At 49.3% G+C, this 23,171-nt stretch overlaps 1 protein-coding gene across 1 annotated transcript; it reads left to right on the top strand.

Annotated features, from left to right (window-relative positions):
* Nucleotides 1-1,923: 1,923 nt before the first annotated feature.
* RBP3 (retinol binding protein 3) lies at nucleotides 1,924-9,646 on the top strand (the record flags this gene model as incomplete). Its single annotated transcript, XM_081158576.1, is given in 19 exon segments — nucleotides 1,924-2,041; nucleotides 2,044-2,612; nucleotides 2,616-2,696; nucleotides 2,698-3,200; nucleotides 3,202-3,229; nucleotides 3,233-3,322; nucleotides 3,324-3,575; nucleotides 3,579-3,785; nucleotides 3,787-3,858; nucleotides 3,861-4,230; nucleotides 4,233-4,255; nucleotides 4,257-4,293; nucleotides 5,506-5,535; nucleotides 5,538-5,658; nucleotides 5,660-5,692; nucleotides 7,351-7,497; nucleotides 9,315-9,526; nucleotides 9,529-9,546; nucleotides 9,549-9,646. Coding segments are annotated over 19 exon segments (3,009 nt in total).
* Between the last annotated feature and the right edge of the window lie 13,525 nt (nucleotides 9,647-23,171).

Here is a 23,171-nt window from a genome sequence, read left to right as displayed (position 1 = left end):
GTTGACCTGGGATCCAGGCGATCGGGGTTCGATTCCTGGTCAGGGCACATGCCTGGGTTGTGGGCTCGGTCAATGACTCTCTCATCATTGATGTTTCTATCTCTCTCTCTCCCTCTCCTTTCTGCTCTCTGAAATCAATAAAGATATATTTAAAAAAAAAAAAAAGAGTCCAGGGGAAGTACTTTCCCCCAAAAGAAACTTATTCCAGTTCATCTTAGCCCCCCATCCTTCCTGGTTCAGAGGCTCTGCCTGGGCTCAGGCAATGATGGAAAAGCATCTTTAGAAGACCAGAATGCATGCTCAGAGCTATGATTCCCCAAGTGGAGATGGAACGGAAAGATCAGTATTCCCAGTGGGGACTAAGGAGGCCTTATTATTATTATAAACCAGGCTCACTTCATTGGCTGCAAATGGTGGAGTGATGTGACCATATGTCACTTGGGCATTAAACAAATCCTAATGAGCTAAAAATGTTTCTTTTAGCTAACTAACCTCTTTGGCCTTCATAAACCACTTGGTAAACATCCTCAGATAATGATTTCCAGAGAGTAAATTGTGGCTGTCAAGTGTGTTATGAAAGCCCCCCACCCCCAACCCCAAGGCCACCTCCTCTGACTGCCTGCGGAGACACACATGTGTGCCTGCCTGCTGTCTGCACAGCCCAAGAAGTGTGTGCTGGAGAAAACAGGTCCAAGTGGGAGGAGTAGAGCCTGGCCACTCTCCCAGCACTCTTCTCTGGCTGTGTGACCATGCTTTCAGCAGTAGTTGTCTCTGAGCCATAGTTGTCTCATCTGGTAATTGAGTGAAATGCCCACCTTTGGAAGGATGAAGAGAAAAAAAACAGGGGTTCTAGGTCCTAGGCAGGACCCACATCACTTCCACTTGAAGGAGCAGGAACTGGGAACTTGAGAGTCCAGTGGTTGGTCACCTGGAACCGGCTCATGTGCTCCACACAGAAAGGGGAGTGATCTGGTTACCAGTGGGGCCTGAAACCACAGGGATTCAAGTCCTACTACTCAGTTCTCCTTGTGAGGAGTCGGCTATGGACCGAGCTCTCAGCCAACAGGAGAATGGATGCTCCTCAGACCTCAGAGCTAACTTCATCTGGCCTGGAATCCCTGGTTCTGTGATGTCCGAAGGCAGGTCCCCTCCTCACTCACCAAACGCTACGCTGAGTTCCAGACATGTCATTTGAAAGCTGTCAGGAGGACCACTCTGGTTCCCTGGAGGCCTGAGCAGGGCATGGGAATAAACTTAAAACCCTGAAGTTGAGGTGGGCCTTGGACTCAATCTCTGCACTGCCTGAGCCGATGACCCCACAGGCTTTCTCTCCACTCCCACTTCCCCCCACCTGCTAAACTGTTTCTTCACCTATAAAATAGAGATAATATCTAACAGGGAGGACATAACTGAGTGCTTCCTTCTTGCTTGATATTGTGAAGTGCTCTACATATATTTTCTCACTTAATTACACAATAAGTGAGACCTGAAGCCACAGAGCACAGAGTGGCAGAACCAGGCCTCCAATGAATTCTATCTAATTCCAGAGGCATGGGTCACCAGTGCAGTGGGGAACTGCTATTTACTTGTAAGTTAATAACTCCACCTTGCAAGGAAGACTGTTAGCCTATAAAGCATGGAGCACAGTGCCTGCATGTGGCAGGAACTCAAAATAAATGGTAGTTATTCAAATTATTATGCACAGAGGTGACACAGCAAGATGAGATTCAACATACCTCTGGGTCAAACCACCACTTCAGCCTGGCCCCCAGGGCTGATGAGCTTGAATTAGCTGGGATTAAAGGCTTACTGGAGGTGGAAGCCAAACCTCAACTCCCACATTTAGCCTCAGACCTTCTGTATGCCCACTAAGAAGGGTAATGAAACAAGGCAGCCACACAGGGCAGCACTGTGGCCTTGCACATGGCCAATGCAGCTCTGTGCAGGAGCCAGCCCTCCTCCTGGATGCCCATGATGAGAGAGTGGGCCATGCTTTGGTCCAAGCTGCTCTGCAGCCTGGCTGGCTCCACACACCTCTTCCAGAAAACCTGGTGCTGTACATAGCCAAGGTCCTCCTGGATAACTACTGCTTCCCTGAGAATCTGATGGGCCTGCAGGAGGCCATCGAGCAAGCCATTGAAAGTCGTGAGATCCTGGGCATCTCAGACTCTCAGACGCTGGCCTATGTCCTGATGACAGGGCTGCAGAACTTCTTTAATGACCCCCACCTAGTCATCTCCTATGAGCCCAGTGCCCTTGCAGCTCCATGGCAAGTCCCAGCACTCACCAGCCTCACGCAAGAGGAGCCGCTTGCCCTGCTGCAGAAGGGCATCCACCATGATGTCCTGGAGGGCAATGTGGGCTACCTGCAAGTGGACAATGTCCCAAGCCAGGAGGTGGTGAGCAAGCTTGGGGGCTTCCTGGTGGCCAGTATCTGGAGGGAGCTCATGAGCACCTCCGCCTTGGTGCTGGACCTCCAGCACTGCACTGGGGGCCATGTTTCTGGCATCCCCTATATCATCTCCTACCTGCACCCAGGAAACACAGTCCTGCACATGGACACTATCTATGACCTCCCTTCCAATATGACCACCAAGATCTGGACCTTGTCTTAGGACCTGGAAGAGACGTACAGCCCTGACAAGGATGTGGTGGTCCTCACCAGTGGTCACATCATAGGAGTAGCCGAGGCATTGAGTGCATCCTCAGATGCGCAGGGTCATCATGGTGGGTGAGTCGATCACGGGGGGCACCCTGGACCTCCAGAAGCTAAGGATAAGCCAATCCAATTTCTTCTTCACCCTGCCTGTGTCCAGGTCCCTGGGGCCCTTAGGTGGAGACAACCAGACGTGGGAAGGCAGTGGGGTGCTGCCTTGTGTAGGGATACAAGCCGAGCAGGCCCTAGAGATGGCCCTGGCCATTCTCACACTGCGCAGGGTCCTGCCAGGAGTCATGCAGCTCCTGCAGGAGGCCCTGCAGGACTACTACATGCTGGTGGACCGCGTGCCCACCCAGCTGCACCACCTGGCCAGCATGGACTTCTCCACTGTCGTCTCTGAGGAGGATCTGGTCACTAAGCTCAACGCTGGTCTGCAGGCTGTGTCCAAGGACCTTAGGCTCCTGGTGCAGGTCCTCAGGCCTAGAGAAACCTCTTCTGGTCCTGAGGCTGGAGCCAATGACATGTCCCCCCCAGGTGGCTTGAGTAGTGCCAGAAGATGAGATTGCCCTGTAGGTCCTGGTGAACTTCATATTCCAGGTATCGGTGCTACCTGGAAATGTGGGCTACTTGTGCTTTGATAGACTTGCCCATGCATCTGTGCTGGGGGGCACTGGGCCCATACATCCTGCGCCAAGTGTGGGAGCCTCTACAGGACACAGGGCACCTCATCATGGACCTGTGCCAGAACCCCGGGGCCGTGTCCTCCGCTGTGCCCCTGCTGCTGTCCTACTTTCAGGGCCCTGAAGCCAGCCCCATGTGCCTCTTCACCACCTATGACCTCTGCACCAGTGTCACGCAGGAGCACTTCATCCGCACGGAGCTGCTGGGTCAGCTCTACGGCTTTCAGTATAAGGTATAGCTTCTCACCAGCCACCGCACCGCCATGGCTGCCAAGGAGTTGGCCTTCCTCATGCAATCGCTGGGCTGGGCCACGCGGGTGAGTGAAATCACTGTGGGCAGCCTTCTGCAGAGCCGAACTGTGCCTCTGCTGGAGACCCCAGCAGGTGGCCTGGAGTTCATGGCGCCTAAGCTCACCTTCATTGACACCCACGGTGAGTGCTGGCTGGGGGGGCGGCATGGTGCCCGATGCCATTGTGCTGGCTGAGGAGACCCTAGACAGAGCCCAGGAGGTGCTAGAGTTTTCCACTGCAGCCTGGGGGCCTTAGTAGAGGGCACCAGACGCCTGCTGGAGGCCCACTATGCACGGCCAGAGGTCATTGGGCAAATAAGAGACTTGCTAGGAGCCAAGCTGGCCCAGGGGGCCTACTGCACCATGGTGGACGTGGAGTTCCTGGCCTCCCAGCTCATGGCTGACCTGCAGGAGATGCCTGGGGACCACCATTTGCTGGTGTTCCACAGCCCCTGGGAGCTGGCTGCAGAGGACGCGCTCCTGCTGCTCCCTGCCCTTTTCTCCCCAGAGGAGATCTCCTACCTTACTGAGGCCCTGTTCAAGATGGAGGTGCTGCCAGATCGGCTGAGCTACTTGCATTTTGATGCCTTGGCCAAGCTGGAATGGTGAAGGTCATCAGACCGCACGCAGCTGGTGCAGTTGGTGTGGCAGAGGCTCGTGGGAGGTGGTCACTGAAGCAAGGAGGGGTGAGGGAGCAGGGAGAGTGGAAACCAAGGAGGAAAAGCTGACAAGCTGGCATTATTGGTTCCAACAGGACCCTGACAAGTGTGAGGACTGCCATTCCTCTGCAGCTCCTGTCTTCCACTGGCTGAGGGTTGCCCCAAGGGACATGATCTCTCTCAAACTCTGAGGAAGCTTGGAAAAGGTTTTGAAGTGGAGAGTAGGAAAACCTAAGTGTGTGCTGGAGGCAGGGCCCTATCAGCTGGGGTCCAGATGCAGCTGAAAGCAGAGGAGGGCTGAGGGCACCAAAAGCAGCTACTGCAGAATTGTTATTCCATTTCACAAAAACAGAAGCTGAGGTCTGGAAGGGTGCAAAGGAGAGTGGCCCCTGGGAGCTTGTTAGTGAGAACAGAGCATGACCTGCAGGCCATGTGTCCCAGTCAATGGGGACTCCTTGCCCTCAGTCCAGCTTGCAGAGCTGGCGGCCTTCTAGCAGCCTTGGAGAGAAAGGGGGAGGCCAACGCATGATGGGGGAGCCCAGTAAGTGCCAGTACTGTGCTAGGCTCATAATGCCTCCAAATTCTAATTGAGGGCTCACTCCTTCCAGTGTAGTCAGAGTTCACAGTTTGGTGTTACATGTGGATTTGGATTCTGGCTCTACCACTTACTGGCTGTGTGACCTTGGGCAAGTTACTTAATCACTGTGTGTTTCAGTTCCTCATTAAAAAGATGGGAGTTATTGACTCCTCTACCTAAAGGGTGGCCACAAGGCTGATGGTAGGTGCTACAAAGTGCTCAGCACACGGCCAGGCCCCTGTAAAGACTCAGGGACCCCGTAGCTAAAGTCATCCCTCCCTGCCCCAAGGGAGAGGAGCAAGATGAGCTCAGGGACATCAAGAAGTGTCTGGTGAGATCAGGGAAAGCAGAGTGGAGCCAATGCCTAAGCCTTTCAGCTCCAGGGCATGGGGTTGGCATCATGGGCATTCTTGGTAAGGAGGCTGCCAACCTCACGTGGTTTCATTGCCCAGGGCTCCCAACCACATAACCTCCCCCACCATCAGAAAAGGTCCTGGCACCTACTCCCTCCTTCAGAAATGTTTCCCTTTTTATACCCTTAATATTCCTCTTGACACAAAGGAAATCTTTGGTGTCTGCCTTTCCAAGCTTTGAACTCTGCTCCTCTCCCAATAATGAATTGGATCTCTCAATCTTTCAGATCCCTCCCCTGACGTCTTTGAAGACCTGATCAATTTTCCTTCCACACTACCGTGCTTGAGGACAACATTGGCTATTTGAGGTTTGACATGTTTGGAGACGGTGAGCTGCTCACCCAGGTCTCAGAGCTGCTGGTGGAGCAAGTCTGGAAGAAGACTGCACACGGGTGCCATGATTATTGACATGAGGTCAGTGGGCTGGGGGTCAGGGGTCCCTGGCCAGGCCAGGGCTGCTGCTGGAAGACAGTCAAAGTTATGGGCCCAGTAGAGAAGAAAACAAACCCTAATGGGAATTGAAGAGGACTGGGTCACCTGGCTATCAGGACTCTGGCCAGGTAGCCCAAGGGTCTGATTTAATTGGCTGGGTGAGACCCCAGCACTGGTAAATTTTTAAAGCTTTTTTGATGAACCTAATGTGCCTTCCAGGCTGAGAATTACTGAGCTAATTCGCTGGTCCCCAACATGCCTGGCTATAGGGTTCCTTGGAGAGGGAAAGGGAGAGGGAAGGGAGACGTGAAGAACACTGATTCCGTTGCCTCCCCTCCAGCCCTACTGAGTCCAAAACTCCAGGGGCAAGCCTCCTGGGATGACAGGCATCATCCCAGGTCATTCTGATGATCAGTCATGTTTGGGACAGGTAGGTTTCCACCTGTGGTGTGGCTCACATCATAGAAAATGAACCCACCATCACCCTGGTCATGAGAATCATAAAGCAGGAGTTCCAGAGGGCATTTACAAATCAGCCAGTCTCCCCTTCTGCTTCTGTATAGGTGTGCCTGATAGAGGTGCCTTTCCCTCAGAGACAGGGGGCAAGTGGAAGAATTCTCTCTGGCAGTTGCCAGGGTCAAGCTCCCCATGACTCCTGGGCCCACCAGAAGCTTCCCTGGGCACCCTCCATGGCAAGGGGAGGGGCAGGCTCTTAGACAAATGCTGCTGGGATTGGCTGAGATGGAGTGTCTATCTCTAGCAGTTGGCCTGCAACATTCTCATGGTTCATCATCACTAGATGGCTCTGGATCTCAGACTCTGGTTCTCCTCCCTGGGAGAGAAACTGTCTCCCAGGGCTCCAGTGTGCATGCCCAGAGCTTGAGATTGGGGGATCCTGTATATACCTCTGATCTCTTCATTCTTCAGAAGTCTAGTAAACATTTGAGAGGCCTTCGTGCTAAGTCTCTCTCTGCTAACTAGTGCCATACACTTTTTTTAAAAAAATGAAAGGAGACCCAGCCTATAGGTGTGCTTTGCTTAGAGATCCTTCCAATCTGCGGTTTGGAGGTTCAGGTGCTGAGGTCATGGGCCCTGAACCTAGCCAGGTGATCCTAGACCATCAACCAGCCCCATACTCTTTGTTTCCCAGATGGAGAGACAGGGGCCCAGGAAGATGATGACACTGGGCAAAATTAAGTGGCCTGGGACAGGCATAGCCACCCTCACTTCTGATGCAGTTTTGCAACTCTGAGCACTCTGTCACACTATTTGCCGTTAGGATACCTCAACGGAGACACCTAGTGGGCTTTGTGAAAATATTGAGAATGCAACTGGGAAGGACAGTGTTCCCAAGATGTGTTCAACTCACAGGAAACATGGGTGCATGGAAGCAGTCCATTGTCAGTAACTGGGGGAAATTTATCAACAAGCTCCTGACTGCAGGACTTGTCTCTTGTTTTCAAGAGACTTGTACTCTGGGGAACTTAGACCAAGAAATTCTGTAGGATGAGGAAGGGGCACTACAGTGAGGCTGCCTGGAATTAGAACCATGTGCAGGACAAAGGTGCAGGCCTCCCAGACGGGCACCAGGGGCCTCAGTGTGAGTTCTGCTCTCAGTGGCCTCCATTCTCTCCCCTCAGGTTCAACATCGGAGGCCCCGCCTCCTCCATCTCTGCTCTGTGCTCCTACTTCTTCGACGAAGGTCCTCCCATTCTGCTGGACAAAATCTACAGCTGGCCCAATGACTCTGTCAGTGAGCTCTGGACCTGCACCAGGTTCACAGGTGTGTGCAGATGCCTTTTCCTTCCTGTTCTCATTCTAGAAGCTTTGGAAAATTGGAGAAAGACAGCTTGGGTTCAGGTAAAAGTAAATGGAGTATAAAGCCCTTCTCCTACACCATGGACTTTTATACTTTGCACATATGATCTTTAATCCCTGTAAATCTTGTACCATTAAGCCCATTCTCTAGAGCAGGAAAATGAATCTCTCCTGAGTATAAAATCCTGCCTATATCTCTCAGCTAATGAGCAAAAATGCCCAAACTTAAACACTGGTTTGTCTGCAACCAAAATGTCTCCCATTCTCCCCACTACAACCATCTACCCGAAAGACATATGCAGAACTAGAAGGATCCCCCTGCCCATCACCAGATCCCTCAAGGTTTCTAGTGCTCATCTTACCTGGATTCTCGGCAGCAGCTCAGCACACCTGCCTACAGAGTCCTGATGCTGACAGGGCTTCCGCTGCCCGCCTAGGCCAGAGCAGTGAGCAGGGGGACAGGACAGGCTGTGCGCTTTCCAGAGCCATGACCCTCCCAGGCCTGTCACTAGTGGACAGCCTCACTCTGTCCCCTTGCCCAGTGCCCAAAACTAAGAAACCTGCACTTCCAGTGACAAGAGGAAGCCAGGAGACCAGTGGATGTCCATGTGACCCAAAGAACACCCTGCAGTTTCCACTTGCACACTGCCTTATCACACAAGCATTGGGGGTTTCCAGTACACACAGTCAACGCTATTGCAAGATGTAAATACAAATCAGAGCTCGTGAATTCTAAATTCAAACAGATGTTCCAGACCAGGAGCTAAACACAGACTCAGATCTGCAGATCAGAAGTCCGCAAACTTTGATGTCTACTCTGGGAGCCTCTGAGCATGGACTGTGGCTCAGGTGAATGGTGATTTGTACAATTCATATGAATTGTGAAGTGTAAGGTGAATGCCAAATTTCAAAGGCATTTTATGAAGATGAAGGATTTAAAATATCTCATCAATAATTTTATTTAGCTATGTTTTTGAGATGAATATATTTTGGACATACTGAGTTAAAAAAAGCATTAAAATTCATTTTATCTGTTTCTTTTTACTTGTTTAATGTGGCTACTGGGAGACCTGAAATGACACTGTTGCTTGATCCTGGCTCATGCGTCATTCCCTTTGGACATCACTAGAGGCTTGTTGTCAGTGTATCACACAACTCACAAATTTGGCTCTTCTGAGGATCCAAAGCAAAAAGAGAGTATGTCAGGTTAGCTATTTTTATTATTATTATTATTATTATTATTATTATTATTTATTTATTTATTTATTTATTAAATATATCTTTATTGATTTCAGAGAGAGGAAAGGAGAGGGAGAGAGAGACAGAAACATCAATGATGAGAGAGTCATTGATCGGCTGCAGCCCGCAACCCGGGCATGTGCCCTGACTGGGAATCAAACCCCAATCACCTGTATCCTAGGTCGACACTCAACTGCTGAGCCACTCCCGGCCGGCCTATTTTTATTATTAATAAAAGGGAAACACTCCTCTTTTTCAGAGAAGTCAAGCCTTTTCCCTTTGCTTGGTGATAAAAGAATTGGAGGTGTGGCTCTGAAGCACTTACACGCTCAAGATTGGGTGCATGTTCTTATGCCCATTTTACAGATGCAGAGGCTGGGGCTCCGGAAGGTGGAGTGACTCGCATGCGGGCACGAGGATGCAGAAATAAACCCCAGGCCCTCCTCTCTGTGGGTCCAGACAACATGGGGAAGACCCAGGTCCCCCAGGGGGGCGCCTTGCCTCCCCATCTTGAAGGGCCGTTTCTTTTGCAGGCAAATGCTACCAGCTCCAAGAAGAGCATGGTCATTCTGACCAGTGGTGGAACGGCCGGCACAGCAGAGGAATTCACCTACATCATGAAGAGGCTGGGCCGCGTGTTGGTCATCGGAGAGGTGACAAATGGGGGCTGCCAGCTTCCACAAACCTACCACGTGAACGACACACACCTCTACATCACCGTTCCCATGGCCTGCTCAGTGGGGGCTGCAGACGGCAGCTCCTGCCCCACGTGGCTGTCCCTGGGAAGCAGCCCTCGCCAGAGCCAAGGAGGTGCTCCAGCACACCTTGATGAGGGGAGGCGGAGACACGACCAGTAGGCTACCTGAAGGGCCTCCGTGAGCACAACCCTCGTGTGGGTGAGACCTCTGGGCCACATACTGAGGAAGCTTAGGTACGTGGTCCTGACTGAGGGCCCCGAGAGGCGGGAAAGGGATGTGCTGAGCTCTGGTGAGGCTTAGAGGTGGAAGTACCCTTGGAGCTCATCCACCAGTCTGAGCACCACTGCCAGCATCCTCCGTCTGCACACCCAGGGAGATGGCCTTCTTCATAATAGCTGTTCGGGGAGGTGAAGTCCATGTCTATACTCATGCTTCCTAATTGCCAGCACTTGGTCATCATGATGTCAACTGGAGCAGACCTGTCCAATCGAGTTATAAGGTGAGCCACAGGTGCCAGGCATACGCGAATTTACGTTTTTTTGTAGCCACATTTAGAAAAGTATAAAGAAGCAGGTGAAATTAATTTCAATAATATATCTTACTTAATCCACTATATTCACAGTAGAATCATTTCAACACTCAGTATAAAAATTACTATGAATGAGATGTTTTTGTACAAAGTCTTTGAAATCTTACAGCATACTCCCACTCTCCTGTGCCACATTTCTAGTGCTCAACGGATCCTTAGCTGGCAGCTCCCGTACGGGACAGCGCAGGCCAAGGTGAGGGGCCCCTGCTCCCTAAGAACAACTGTCTCCACTCTACCCTCCATGCACCTGCATGTCCCTTCTGCCTGGGGTCATTTCTGTCCCCACAATGCTGCATCGTCCTCACGGGCAGGAGCTGTCCGACTCAGCTTCGCCTCCTACTGTGCAGGCAGTGGGTGCCCTGTGAATACTGGGCTGCAAGTCTCCGTTTTCCTCAAGTGGCAGCCCTCGAACACTCGAAGAGAAGTCTAGTTCACTTAGAATCCTCTCCTCCCAGCCCCAACTGCCCCCAGTCCAACTCTGCACAGCAGGTCCCTCCTTCCTTCACACGTGCCTCCCATGCCCTTGTTCTCCGGCTCCTGCCAAGGCCCCAAGGCGCCATGCAGCATCCTGACATGCCAGGCTGCTGCCAAGGGGAGAGCAGCGCTGGACGATGGTCTGGGTGTCTGCCCTGCTCTTTCAAGTGTACCCTGTTACTGTGATGGCTCTGGTGACCAAGCCCACTCCTGACAGGGCGAGAAGATTGTAGCATGCAGACCCCAAGACTGCCTCCAAGGCTGAACAAGCCCCAGGAGGAGGTGAGGAGCACAGGGGTGACCTGGGAAATCAGGACCCTGGTGGTGCCCTGGGAACTATGCACCAGGGACCCCAAAGTGAGAGCTACCTTTAGGACTCTGCCTAAAGTCATGGTGGGGGTGAGGCCAGAAGAGCAGGGGTATACCAGGCCCCAAGAAGTCTGAATGAGGATGAGGACTGGTACATTCTGGCCTTGCGGCCTGTTGAGTCCAGGCCACGGATGCCATTTCCCCAGGGCACTGGGCTGATTTGACCACAGAGCCCTGACTTCACCAGCATCCTTCCCCGACTCCGGAGCTGTGGAATCTGGGCATACTGCTGGTCCACCACCAATACCACTGGAAAATTTTGAACCCTCCCTGTCTGAACAGGAAAGCCCAAATGGAAGGCAAGATTTCACTCCAATTACTTTTCCTTCTGCTAAATTCAAATAAGATTAAGTGCATGATTGAATTTTAGTAGTATTGTATACGGCAATCTCAACCTTTCCCTTCATTAGACCTATTCACGTCTAGGCATATTTGGTCTCCTAATATGCTTACATTATAGGGTTCTCTCTATCTCTCTCTCTCTCTCTCTCTCTCTCACATACACACACACACACACACATACATACAGGGGGTCCAAAAATGTATACATACTTTAACAGCTGATAGCTCAATTTTGAAAATGAAATGTAGTTTAGTAAATACTGCCTTTAAACTTATTCAAAATGTGTGTATGTATTTGGGGCAGATGCCCTATATGTATGGCTATCTGATGATCACCTACATTAGACCTACATGATTTCTTCTAGGTGGTTGAATCAGGGGTGATATTTTAAGTTTCTTCTCTATACCTTTCTTTTTTCTTAAATCCTTATATGAGTACATATGATTATTTTCAAATGAGGCAATCATTACTCCAAAAAGGAAATAAATAAGATAAAATAAATTATACAATTGAGCCTGTAATCGTACCTTAGTGATCACTAGTGGTTAACTTTTTCCATGGGTTTTACTTTCAATATCATTTGGATTTCCTTGATTTGCACTACTGGCATTCATTTACAGCTTATTTTATTTAAGGCTTCAGGCTAGGTGCTGTGGGGCTCACATATGCTGAGGTTCTGCTGGGTCTTCACTAAGGGAAGGGGCAGAGCAGCTCTCAGGTTGGGTGACGTGCACAGTGCTCTCTTCCGGCATCACAGCACATGGGCAGCTGTCATCACCATCTCCACAGGAGTCCGTGGAGACTTGTAGAAGCTCAGTAATCCACAGGAGGCCACACATCTAGCGCAATGGACATTTGCCTGGCATTTACCACCCAGCATTTGCACCCCCTTTGGATGTTCGGAGAATAGCTCCCCATGTGACCCTTTGGGAAACAGACTCTAAGAAGCAGTGAGGTGGTTGGGAGCCCAGGTTCCAGCTTCAGCCTATCGAGGTAGGAAGGCAGCCTAGCCATTTCTCAATTGTGTAACTCTGGGCAATTTACTTCACCTCTCTGAGCCTCAGTTTCCTCATCTCTGCAATGGGAGAGATAATAGTACCTTTGAGTGCTAGAAGATTAAATGAGTTAATTCAGTGCCCAGCAAATGTGAGCTGTCACCATGCCTCCACTCTGGCGCTACACACCTGGAAGCCTACTTTCCCAGCTCCTTGACATCAGGGTTTAGGCACGAGGTCCTGCCTGAGCCAATCAGAGGCTCTTGTGCAGGATATTTCATCTGGAGCAAGTGACCCAGGGGATCTGAGCAGCAGCAGTGGCCAGATGTTCAGTGTGCAAAGCAGCACTTTGTACCCCTCCTCAGTGTCCTCCTGCCTGACCATGGCTTTGGCCTTGTGTTTTGTCCCTGTGCATGGTCCAGCCTGGGTCGCCAACCTTCCTATCCAACACTGGGTGCAGCCCAAGCTCCTCTCAAGACATCCTTCTCAGCTTCAATTAACCATAGTCTTTGCTTTCTTACAACAAACTCCACTGTCTGGAACAGCTGCGTAAGGGGCAGGAGAGGTGAATACATGTCTGTCTGGATCCAAAGAGCCAGCTGTTTCCACCATGTTATGAATAGGCCCTGAGCCTGGTCTTGGAAGAGGGACTGAGGTGAGAGAATCTAGAGTCCTGGGCAGAGCGAGTGAAAAGGGTCAACCATCCTGAGGCCAACTTTTTTGCTTTGACACCTGCTTGGAGATTGATGACTGGAGAAAAGGGAACGGGGAACAACATCCTACCAGGCAACTTTTCTGGTGGCAGGTGAACCACAATTGACCAGCAGTCTCTACTCTGATGTCCTGCAAGCCCCTCAAACTTTCCATGTCCCAATATGAGCTCATTACTACCATCCTCCCTCACACTGCCTGGTCAAGGCCAGCTTCTGCCCCCAGGTCCCCATCTTGCACACAGTCACACCTCTCTCCAAAAATCAGAGCAGAAATCTGGAAGCCACTTCTTACATTCTCCCTTCTGCCCCCTGCCCCTCTACCCTGTGCCCACACAATCATCAGGACCCAAGAAGAGTTATTTGAGTTAATAGTCCTCTGTTCTAGGCCCACTTGCAATCCCTCTCCTTTATCTTGAGGTCCCGGATCTATGCTTAAATCTCCACTACAGCCCCCTGCCCCATTTCTGTGCTTCAGCCTGCACCCAAGGCTTCTGCTCTGCCATGTAACCTTCTCATGTCTTCCTCTGCTTGAAGACCCCTCATGGGTCCCACTGCCCACCAGAGAGAGGAGCTGGGCCAGGCTGTTGTCTATTTCCCCACCTTCCTCCCACCCCAGTTTTCTCTGGCCTGTGGACACCTGGGTCCCAACCTCAAGAAAGAGCCTGTGGTGTGTTAGGTCTTCCATACTCTCTAATGCCCTTTGATCCACAGGACCTGCTCTGATGTCAGTTGGTCAGATGAAGTCCCTCACTTTTCTGTGCATTTCCTCAGTCCCCTGGGAACCCCTGCCACAGTGCTTATCTTGTATCATCAGTCTTCCCAACTGTTCTGTGAGGCACTCAAGGACGGAAACTTAACCTACTTGTCTCTGCTCTTCCAGGCCAAACAAGCTTGGCATCTGGGGAAGAGAGCTCAGCACACCAGGGATGGATGAATGAATGAATGAATGACCAAACGGGACCCCTGTCCACTTAAAAGACTTTATTGTGTGATGCGGATCTTCAAGGTGTCTATTTCTCTGCCCCTCCTGGAGATGTGTCAGGGAGGGAGATCAGCCAAGAGTGAGCAGAGAGGACTGACCTGTGTGCAGAGGTGCTAAGGCAGCTGCAGGACTCCAGCTGGGCTGTGTTGTAACAACAGCAAACTCAAACCACACTCTGGGCAGCTAAACCATGAGGTTGTTATGCATATAAAGAAACACAGTCACACGCTGGGTTCATCTCCTACATCCACCCAGGATCAGATCCTGAGGGTATCAGGCCAGCCATGGCAAGTGGTGGAGGCAGAGAAGACCTGGGGACCAGGTGTGAGCAGAGTGGGATGGGGACAGGGAACAGTGGAGCACATCTGCTCCTTGACCAAGGCTAATAGCACAGGGCCAGGGTGGGAGGGATGAAGGGAGGTGATGTTACCGGACAGTGGACGTGGCCCTTGGTGGGTCTGCCCATGGCCAACTGGTAGTATGTGAGTTCTTGACTGCACAGGAAAAATTTCACAATATAAGTCCAGGGACTATGAGGGAACATTTATTAAAGCTGAGGACAGTAAAACAAGAAAGGCCTTAGCATAGGAGAAGCAATAGGAGAGCCTAGGCTGGGCTGCTCTGGCTCTCTGGAAAGTGAGAGAAAAGAAGGCCTTGGGGTCAAATTCAGGGGACCAGCCTGTGACGAGCTGCCTCTGCCCATTGCTGTCTTGGTTGCAAGTCTTGTGAGGTCCCTTAGAGTTCAGGAGATCCCTACCTGTGGGGGAAGAAGAGAGGGAAGAAGAGGGGAAAGGGAATGGTGTGAGGCTGCATGCTGGGTCCTTTGTCTTGAGGCTTTTATCCCTCTGTTGCAGGCAGGAATCTTAGGGGAAGTCTCAGGGGAGGGTTTCAGCAGAATACTCAGTTTTCCAGGTGTGCTTTCAGGGTCATAGTCTCCCAGTGCTAGGGCAGGGAGTTGTTAGTCATTGCAGCTGGCCCTGGCATCACCCACCTAGTTTTGTTGCTTTTCTGGACCAGGAGTTGAAATACAGCTGAGGCCTAGATATTAGCTCCAGGAAAGAGACTTTCTGTATCAGCTGTAAATTGCTCTGCCAGTTGGTTTAGCTGTCTGTTTCAGTTGTGCTGTTCCACTTGTCCTGGCTGCCTGGCCTATCTCATCGGCTCTGGGTTCCTGGGACCTACCTCTAAGTGTTGTCCCACAGGAACAAGCCACACCTCTGTCAGGCTCTCTGTGGTTAGAAGAGGAAAGAAGAGGTGGCAGGATCCTTCACTGTCAGGATCCTTGCTAGAGACTTGATTCACCCTTTCCCCAGGAGGCAGGAGTCAGGGACTTACACAGGAGGAGTGTGAAGGAGGCACCTGAGAGGCCCCATAGTCCTCTCTCTTCAAGGAGTGCTGGAGCACCAGAGGAGAGGTCCAGCTCTTCTCCCATCTCACCTTCCTGCTTCCTGTGTCCCTGCATCTGCCCACACAGCCCAATTCACAGCCAGGGGCCACATTTGTGGGCCCTGTCTACCCACACAGCTTTAATGCAAGGAGAGGACACGGCTCAAAAAGAAAAATGCAGCATACCAAATTACACTGGTGGACAAGGAAACCTTCCTATGGAGTCCCCACTGGACAGTTGGTGCCCATCTTGCACCTCCTGGTCCCTATAGGGTTAGTTCCATTTGGCCTTGCTGACCAAGGCAGCTGGTGCTAAAAATAGCCTCCTAATCCAAGCAGCTTAGAATAGCAAGGGTATCAGAAGCTGCTGGCTTCCTGTCTCCTGCTCTAGGAAAACACAGGATGGCCAGGGAAGAAAAAGTTGAATTGAAAGAACCCCAACCCTCCTCCCAGCATGCACTGCCCCCTCAGTCCCCATTCAAAATTGGCTTCAAAAAATTATTTTCTCCTAAGAAGTGGCACAAATCAAATCACATCGAAAAATGATTTATTTTTAAAATAAAATGTTTATTTTCTATGGGATTTATATCTTGCTATGTGATCTTGAGACCTCCCACATGACTTCTAGTACAAAAAACAAAAACATTATGCAAATAGCCAGGGTGTGTTAACCAGCTTTCTGCAAAGAGGTGGCCTGCAGGAAAGGCCTGCTGCCTCCAGGGGGTGCAAACACTTTCCAAATAAGGAAGGATGCCAGGTTCACCTAGGGACAACTGCTGCCTTTCAGACTAAGAAGAATTCTCTTTCTGTGCCCAGAGGAATAGGGCAGTATGGATGAGGCTAGCAGGGCCAGGCCCAGCACCTGGCCTCTTCGAAGACTGAGACCATAATAGAGTTAGGGGACTCCAGCTGGTGGTTCCTGCCTCTCCCAATCACCACCACCAGTAATGTACTTCCTTAAGTCAATGCATTCCATTTTGGCAATCAGTGTTTAAAAGCCCACTGAGAGAAATTAAAGATGGCAGCAGACTGAGTGGAAGCTACACTGACACTCTCCAGGACTAAAATGGAATTTCAACTAAAATACAGAAAAACCATCCTGAATAATCAGCTGCAACTGAAAACGAGCTGGAGAGAATCCTCATAACCAAGGACATAAAGTGGAGACCACATAGAGACTGGTAGGAAGTACGGAGGCATGAGAGGGCTGGCTGGGCTCTCACAGGCAACAGCTGAAGGTCCAGAGGGAGATCTCAGTTGTGGGGGCTTCCCACTGAGGACTCTGGGGCCTAAACCCCAGGCTAGGGTTCCCAGCCAAGAGCACCAGAACTGAGAAAGATGCCCACATAACATCTGGCTGTGAAAAGCAGCTGGGTTTTTGTCTGCCAGGGAGAGACAGCTGAAAATGCAGGCACCCTCTTAAAGAGCCAATGCACAATGTTTCATGTGCAGCCACTCATGTTGGGCTCCAGCAGATGAAGGGCAGAGTGGACCAGAGCTGCATAAGGAGAACCTAGGCTTGTGGGTTCTGGAGATAGAGCTCAGAGGGCACCCCTTTGGATTCCTGTGTTGAGTCATTCCTCTATACAGCAGAGGACATCTTTCTCAGGCAAACAATTTGCTGCATATTCCTGGGTGGGGGAAGCAATTGCTCCACCTGCTGGAAAACCTCTTGCCCTACCCAGAGGAGTTTCTACAGCCTGAGGCTCATTAAGAGAATCAGATTAATCAGCCTGCAGGCAGAAGCAAACCTCAGAGTGCTTTGAGTCCTTGCCTGATCTCCTTCTGGACCCTGGCCTTAGAAAAGCAGACTTTGATGTGCATCTTGATCCTGTCCAAATGCACCCAGCCCCAGCAGAGGAGACCTCAAACCAAAGGTTGCTGATAGCTCCAAACAGTGTATTCAAGGACAGTCACAAACAGCCTCTGACATTATCCTGCACCAGAGACCTTCCAAAAAGACTAAGAGTCCTCACAGATCTACCTGAAACATAGAAACAAACCCAAATAGGCAGCCAAAATGGGGAGACAAAAAAACAAACCCCAAATGAAAGAACAAGAGAAGTCTCCAGAAACAGAGCTAAATGAAATGAGATAAGAATCTATCAGATATAGAGTTCAGAATACTGATTGTAAGGATGCTCAACAGCATGAAAAAAGATATGGAAACTATGAAGGAAATGAAGAATGACATAGCAGAAATAAATAATAGATAGGAAGGAATAAATAGCAGATTAGAGGAAGCTGAGAATCGTATCAGGGAATTAGAGGACAGGGCAGAAAAAAATCACTCAATCAGAGACCCAAAAAGGAAAAACAATTAAAAAACAGGAAGATAGTCTAAGGGAGCTGTGGGACAACGGGAAATGTAACAATATTCACATCATAGGAATGCCAGAGGAGGTCAAAAATAAGCAAGGGTTAGAGAACCTGTTTGAAGAAATAATGGCAGAAAACTTCTCTAACCTGGTGCAGGAAAAAGTCACACAAGTTCAGGAGGCACAGCGAGTCCCAAGCAAGAAGAATCCAAAGAGGCCCACACCCTGACACATCATAATTAAAATGCCAAAAATTCAAGACAAAGGGAAAATCTTAAAGGCAGCAAGAGAAAAGCAATCTGTTACCTACAAAGGAGCTCCCATAAGGCTGTCAGCTGACTTCTCATGAGAAACTCTACAGGCCAGAAGGCAATGTCATGAAGTGTTCAAGGTAATGCAAAACAAGGATCTGAAACTAAGACTGCTCTATCCAGCAAGGCTATCATTCAAGATAGGTAGTGAAATAAAGAACTTCCCAGACAAAGAAAAGGCTAAAAGAGTTTATCACCACCAAACCAGCATTGCAGGAAATGTTAAAGGGACTGCTGCAATTAGAAATAGAAATAGAAAGAAAGAGAAACATAGGCATAAAGAATTAAAATGGCAATAGATAAGTATCTATCAACAATAACCTTAAATGTAAATGGATTAAATGCTCCAATAAAAATACGTAGGGTAACCTGAATGGATAAGAAACATGATCCAAATATATGTCGTCTACAAGAGACCCACCTCAAAACAAAAGACTCACACAGGATGAGGGTGAAGGGATGGAAAAAAATTTTCCATGAGAATGGAAATGAAAAACAAAAAAACTGGGGTAGCAATACTCATATCGGACAAAATAGACTTCAAAATGAAGACAATAACAAGAGACAAGAAAGGTCACCACATAATACTAAAGGGATCGATCCAATAAGAGGATATAACCCTAATAAACCTATATGCACCCAATATAGGATCACCTAAATTTATAAAAAAACATCTAGAGGACTTTAAGGGAGAGATCAACAGCAATACAGTCATACTAGGGGACTTTAACACTCCACTGATTTCACTGGATAGGTCTTCCAGACAAAAAATCAACAAGGAAACGGTGACCCTAAATGACACACTAGATCAGATGGATTTAATTGACATTTACAGAGCATTTTATCCAAAGTTGCAGAATATACATTCTTCTTAAGTGCACATCAGTAGACTAGTGGATAAAAAAGCTGTGGTACATTTATACCATGAAATACTATGCAGCTGTGAAAAAGAAGGATCATTTATCCTTTGGGACAGCATGGAGGCAAGTGGACAGTATTATGGTAAGCAAAATAAACCAGTCAGAGAAAGACAAATACCACATGATCTCACTTATATGTGGAGTGTAATAAACAAAATAAACTGATGAACAAAATAGATCCAGAGACATAGAAGCATGGAACAGATTGAGGGATCTCAGAGGGAAGGTGGGGGTAGGGGAGTGGGTGGTAAGAGATTAATCAAAGAGCTTATAGACATATATGTCTATAAGCATAACCCATGGACACAGACATTGTTATGGGGAAGGCTTGAGAGTGGGTGGATAAGGGGTGGAGGGGATCAACAGGGGGAAAAAGAGACATCTGTAATACTAGAAAGAAAGAAAAAGCCCACTGAATTAGCTGGCCTCTAATTTCACAGACAGTCCTGATTTCTGGCCTGTGTTTGGCCTTTAGGCTGTGAGGACTGCCTTTCCTCCCTCTTCCCTCCTCATGCCCCAAATAGAGTGGAATTCACTCACTTTCAGTAACTTAATTATGTAGTTATTTGATTAGAATCCATGGCCTAAGATTTAGAAATTTTCCAGTAATTGAAAAGCAGGATCCCAGACTTATCAAGGTTTTACTTCTCTTCTAGATAAAAACAGAAAAAACAGGTCTTGGTTAAAATTGAGAAATAAAATGGATCTGAATTCAAAATGTCTTATTTTAACCTCATTAGCACATTTTTGGGACTTTAATAAGTTTTAACTGAATGGCTACAGAGAGATAATTTATTAGAATATAATTAGCCATTTTTCTAGCCACAGTAGGTATTTTCCTTCCCCTTGTCTGCTCATTGACTTGGTGGCTCCTGTGCTACCTGCCTAATGAGAGCATTTCCAGAAAACCACCACAGCCCAAGACCCTGGCTGAGGTAGAGGAGAGAAGACAGAGCACCCTGGGAAATAGCAGCAAAGCCACTAAGGCCGCATAAGGAGAGGACGTGATGTTAAAAGAGGCCACCTTCTTAGGCGTGGGGTGCTGGGAAACTTCCTCTGAACTTGAGAGGCAGGAGAGGAATTTCCAAAATTGGTAGGATTGCATATCCTACTAAAGCCAAAGGATGGGGTGCAGAAAAGATTAAATTTGACATAGAGAATTTAAGGAATGTGGCAATTTTTACCCAACAATTGTAGAGAAAAATTTATACCTGCTGATGTAATGTTATGTGGCAACATCACCAGCCAACCCTTAAATGGTAAAGAAGGTGACAGAGTGTGTTTGGGCAAAGTCGTGATTAAAAGTGACTGCTCTCGGGTAGATAAAGGAGGGCAGACGAGAAGAATGGATGAGACAGGATTCAACTGTCAAGAGTACTTTGGGAACCCAGCTGGTGACAAGTAGTAACTGCCACATTCATAAGCTGTAAGCCATCACCTCTATAAGTCATCCTTCAGTTTGTCAATTTCAATGTCTGCAAAGCAACTTGCATTTACATCAATTTTTGCCAAACTAAACTCCATCTTAAAAATTGATTTGGGGGAAAATGCTTTGTTGTGCTTCTTCATAACTTTAATTAACTTAATTAGCTTTAATTTATTAATTTCTCTAAATGTCCCCCTTGCTTGTGAGTAGTGTGGTCACTGTTAGTAATAATTCCCTTTGAGGCCATATCCCTGGTCCCTCAAGGAGTACAGCAGGCCAGGAGGGCCCACAGACCTAGACCTCACAGATACCTCAGGAACCCTAGCCTTGACCTCACCACCACTTGTCTTACAACACTCTGCAGGCCAGCTTATCCATGGACATCAGTCTTACTGCTGTGAAATGAGGGAATGGACTAGAATTTTACAGTCTCAATTCTGAATTTCTACTTTGTCTTAGTATAATGCTTTTATGCCTTTCAAAGTGATTTCAAGAAATTATGGACCAATCTAATAAGCCAGAGGAGGATGGCTGTGCACACCATTTGACAGATGTCAAAACCCCTAGAGAAGCTGGTTCAAGGTTTGTCAGCGGTGAGGCTGGAGTCGGCCTGCTGAGCACCTGCTGTGTGCCTGCATCGGTCCGCCTGCTGGGGATGCGCCGGGCACACAGCAGCAAAGCTCCCTCCTGGAGCTCACCTTCTACTGACAGGGGACATGGTAAACAAACAATTGTAGGCAAGATAGTTAAAAGCGCTAAGGAGAAAGGCAATAAGAAATGTGTGTGTGTGTGGTGGGGCGGGGTGCAAGGTGAAGCCAATGTCTGGTTCTAGTTTTAAAGGCACCCACGAGGACACATGAGCACGCTGAGCAACTGTGTGGTAAGCTAAGAGGGATGCAGCTCAGTGTGAGGAGGTCCTGGGGTCTGGATCTTAATTCATGGTCTTAGGAAAGTCCGTTAACCTCTTGGAATTTAGTTTTAGTTTCCTCAGCAGTAAAATGGGAATTAAATACCTCCTTCCTAGGTATGCCATGTGGATGAAATGATGCCTGTCACTGCACAGTGTGGAGCCTCAGGTCCAAACCTGTGAGGGGCCCTTTCTGCCCCACATGGGACAGCATAAGGGGAGGCTTCTTGAAGCTTCGGCCTCTCTGTGGGCAAATTCTGCCCCCACACAGCTCTCAAGGGGCTGGCCTGCAGACCATTCCTCCAAGCCTCCCCCTGAGAATAGAGGTGCTCTGTTGGTGCCTGTAGGGAGCAGCCCAGCTCCTCTCAGATGTGAAGGGAATGCCTCAGGGAGTCATCGTCATCTCCTCTCCTACAGCCATCCTTTCCTTCCCACTGAGGCCAGGATTGCCTCTCAGAGCTGGCCCTCCTATGCTCTGGTCCAAACTCTTCTCCTCTGAGGCCTCTGTGTGTCTCCATCTTCTCTAGGGTTTCCTCCCCCACCCAGTTCTCCTCATGCTAACCTTTCAGCACCCTAGAACCTCTACAGCTCGGCCCTCCTCCCCAGCACTGCCCTCCCTGACTGAATCCCAGCGCCTCCTGGACTTTGAGGCTCAGCTCATGCCCCCACTCCTCAGGAGGCCTCAGGGGTGCCCTACTCCCCTCCCCACAGGTCTGATTTGGGCATGCATCCCCAAGTTACCCCCGCCAGCTCTTCCCAACCACAGCCTGAGCCCTGTGATGGAGGCCCCTCTAGAGAGCTGCAAACTGCAGGTCAAATGAAGAAATCCTGACAGCAAAGTGGAAACCAGTCATAAACAATGCACTGACTCAGAAGAATTCCCAACAAATGGCCTCACACAAACTAGCCTGCAGGACAGCAGTGTGTGGGGCCCAATGTTTGCAAGGACAAACATGGAAAAGCAGAAGAGATAATAGTGGCACCCAGGACTCTCCCAATTCTCACAGTGTCTTAAGCCTTAAGCTTTTGCACATGCTCCCTTCCCAAGAGCCACACATTCAGAATGTGGAGAACCATGGCTGAGTTGTTGATCCCAAGTCTTCACACTCCTACAGTAGATGATACACCCACTCTCGTTACATTTCACTCCTTAACCTTGAACTTGGCCACTGACTTGCTTTGGCCAAAGAGGCTTTAGCAGAAGTGACCAAGGCAGAGGACTTGCTGCCCTGTCCTCTAATCATGACCATGAACAAAGCATGATCTGGAAAGCCCCAGTTCCAGAAATAAAGAACATGAACCTAAGGATGGAGCCAAGCCCGAGAAAGACCAGCCCCACCCTAGCCAACGCACAGACCCTGAGTGAGAAATCCACACTCTGAGTTGTTCGCCACTTAGATTTTGTTACGTATCAGCAGATGACTGATCTGGACAATGATAGTAAGTATCCCTTAGACAGTGACCACACAGCTCCAGGTGCTGTGCTGGCCAGTTCCATGTAACCCTGACAACATCCAAAAGCACAGGTGTCATATCTCTTTTACAGATAAGAAATCTGGGGCTCAGACAGTTAGAGCAGTTTGTTCCAGGGCAGGGCTATCAGTGAGAGGGCCGAGGCTCCATCCCAGGCTTGTCTGCCTTCACGCCCCTGCTGCATGCCAAACTTGGCTCTGTGGAGCCAAAGGAGTGGTGACAGGAGCAGGCCCTCACTCTTGCAGATGCTAGAAGCACTTTGTGCCCCGTGGTCCTGACACCTGGGTTAGCAAAGGGCATCATTTAATTTCAGCTTTATTTACTTCAAAAGACATTGCAGCTGAGGACTGTCCTTTTCAAATTATGACTGAGCTGTTCATCTACACATCCCAGTGCAGACAGCCCTAGAGACAACTGCAGATAGCCCCTTACAGGGAGCCCCAGTGAGTCCCTGCTGCCCCTTGCCAAAGTCTGGACACTGCAGAGTCCCACAGCCACCT

This window comes from Miniopterus schreibersii (genome assembly GCF_964146895.1).
Source record: "Miniopterus schreibersii genome assembly, chromosome: 14".
Taxonomy (NCBI): Eukaryota; Metazoa; Chordata; class Mammalia; order Chiroptera; family Miniopteridae; genus Miniopterus; species Miniopterus schreibersii.
The sequence above is the reverse complement of the archived record's forward strand: the minus strand, read 5'-3'. Positions and strand labels throughout refer to the sequence as shown.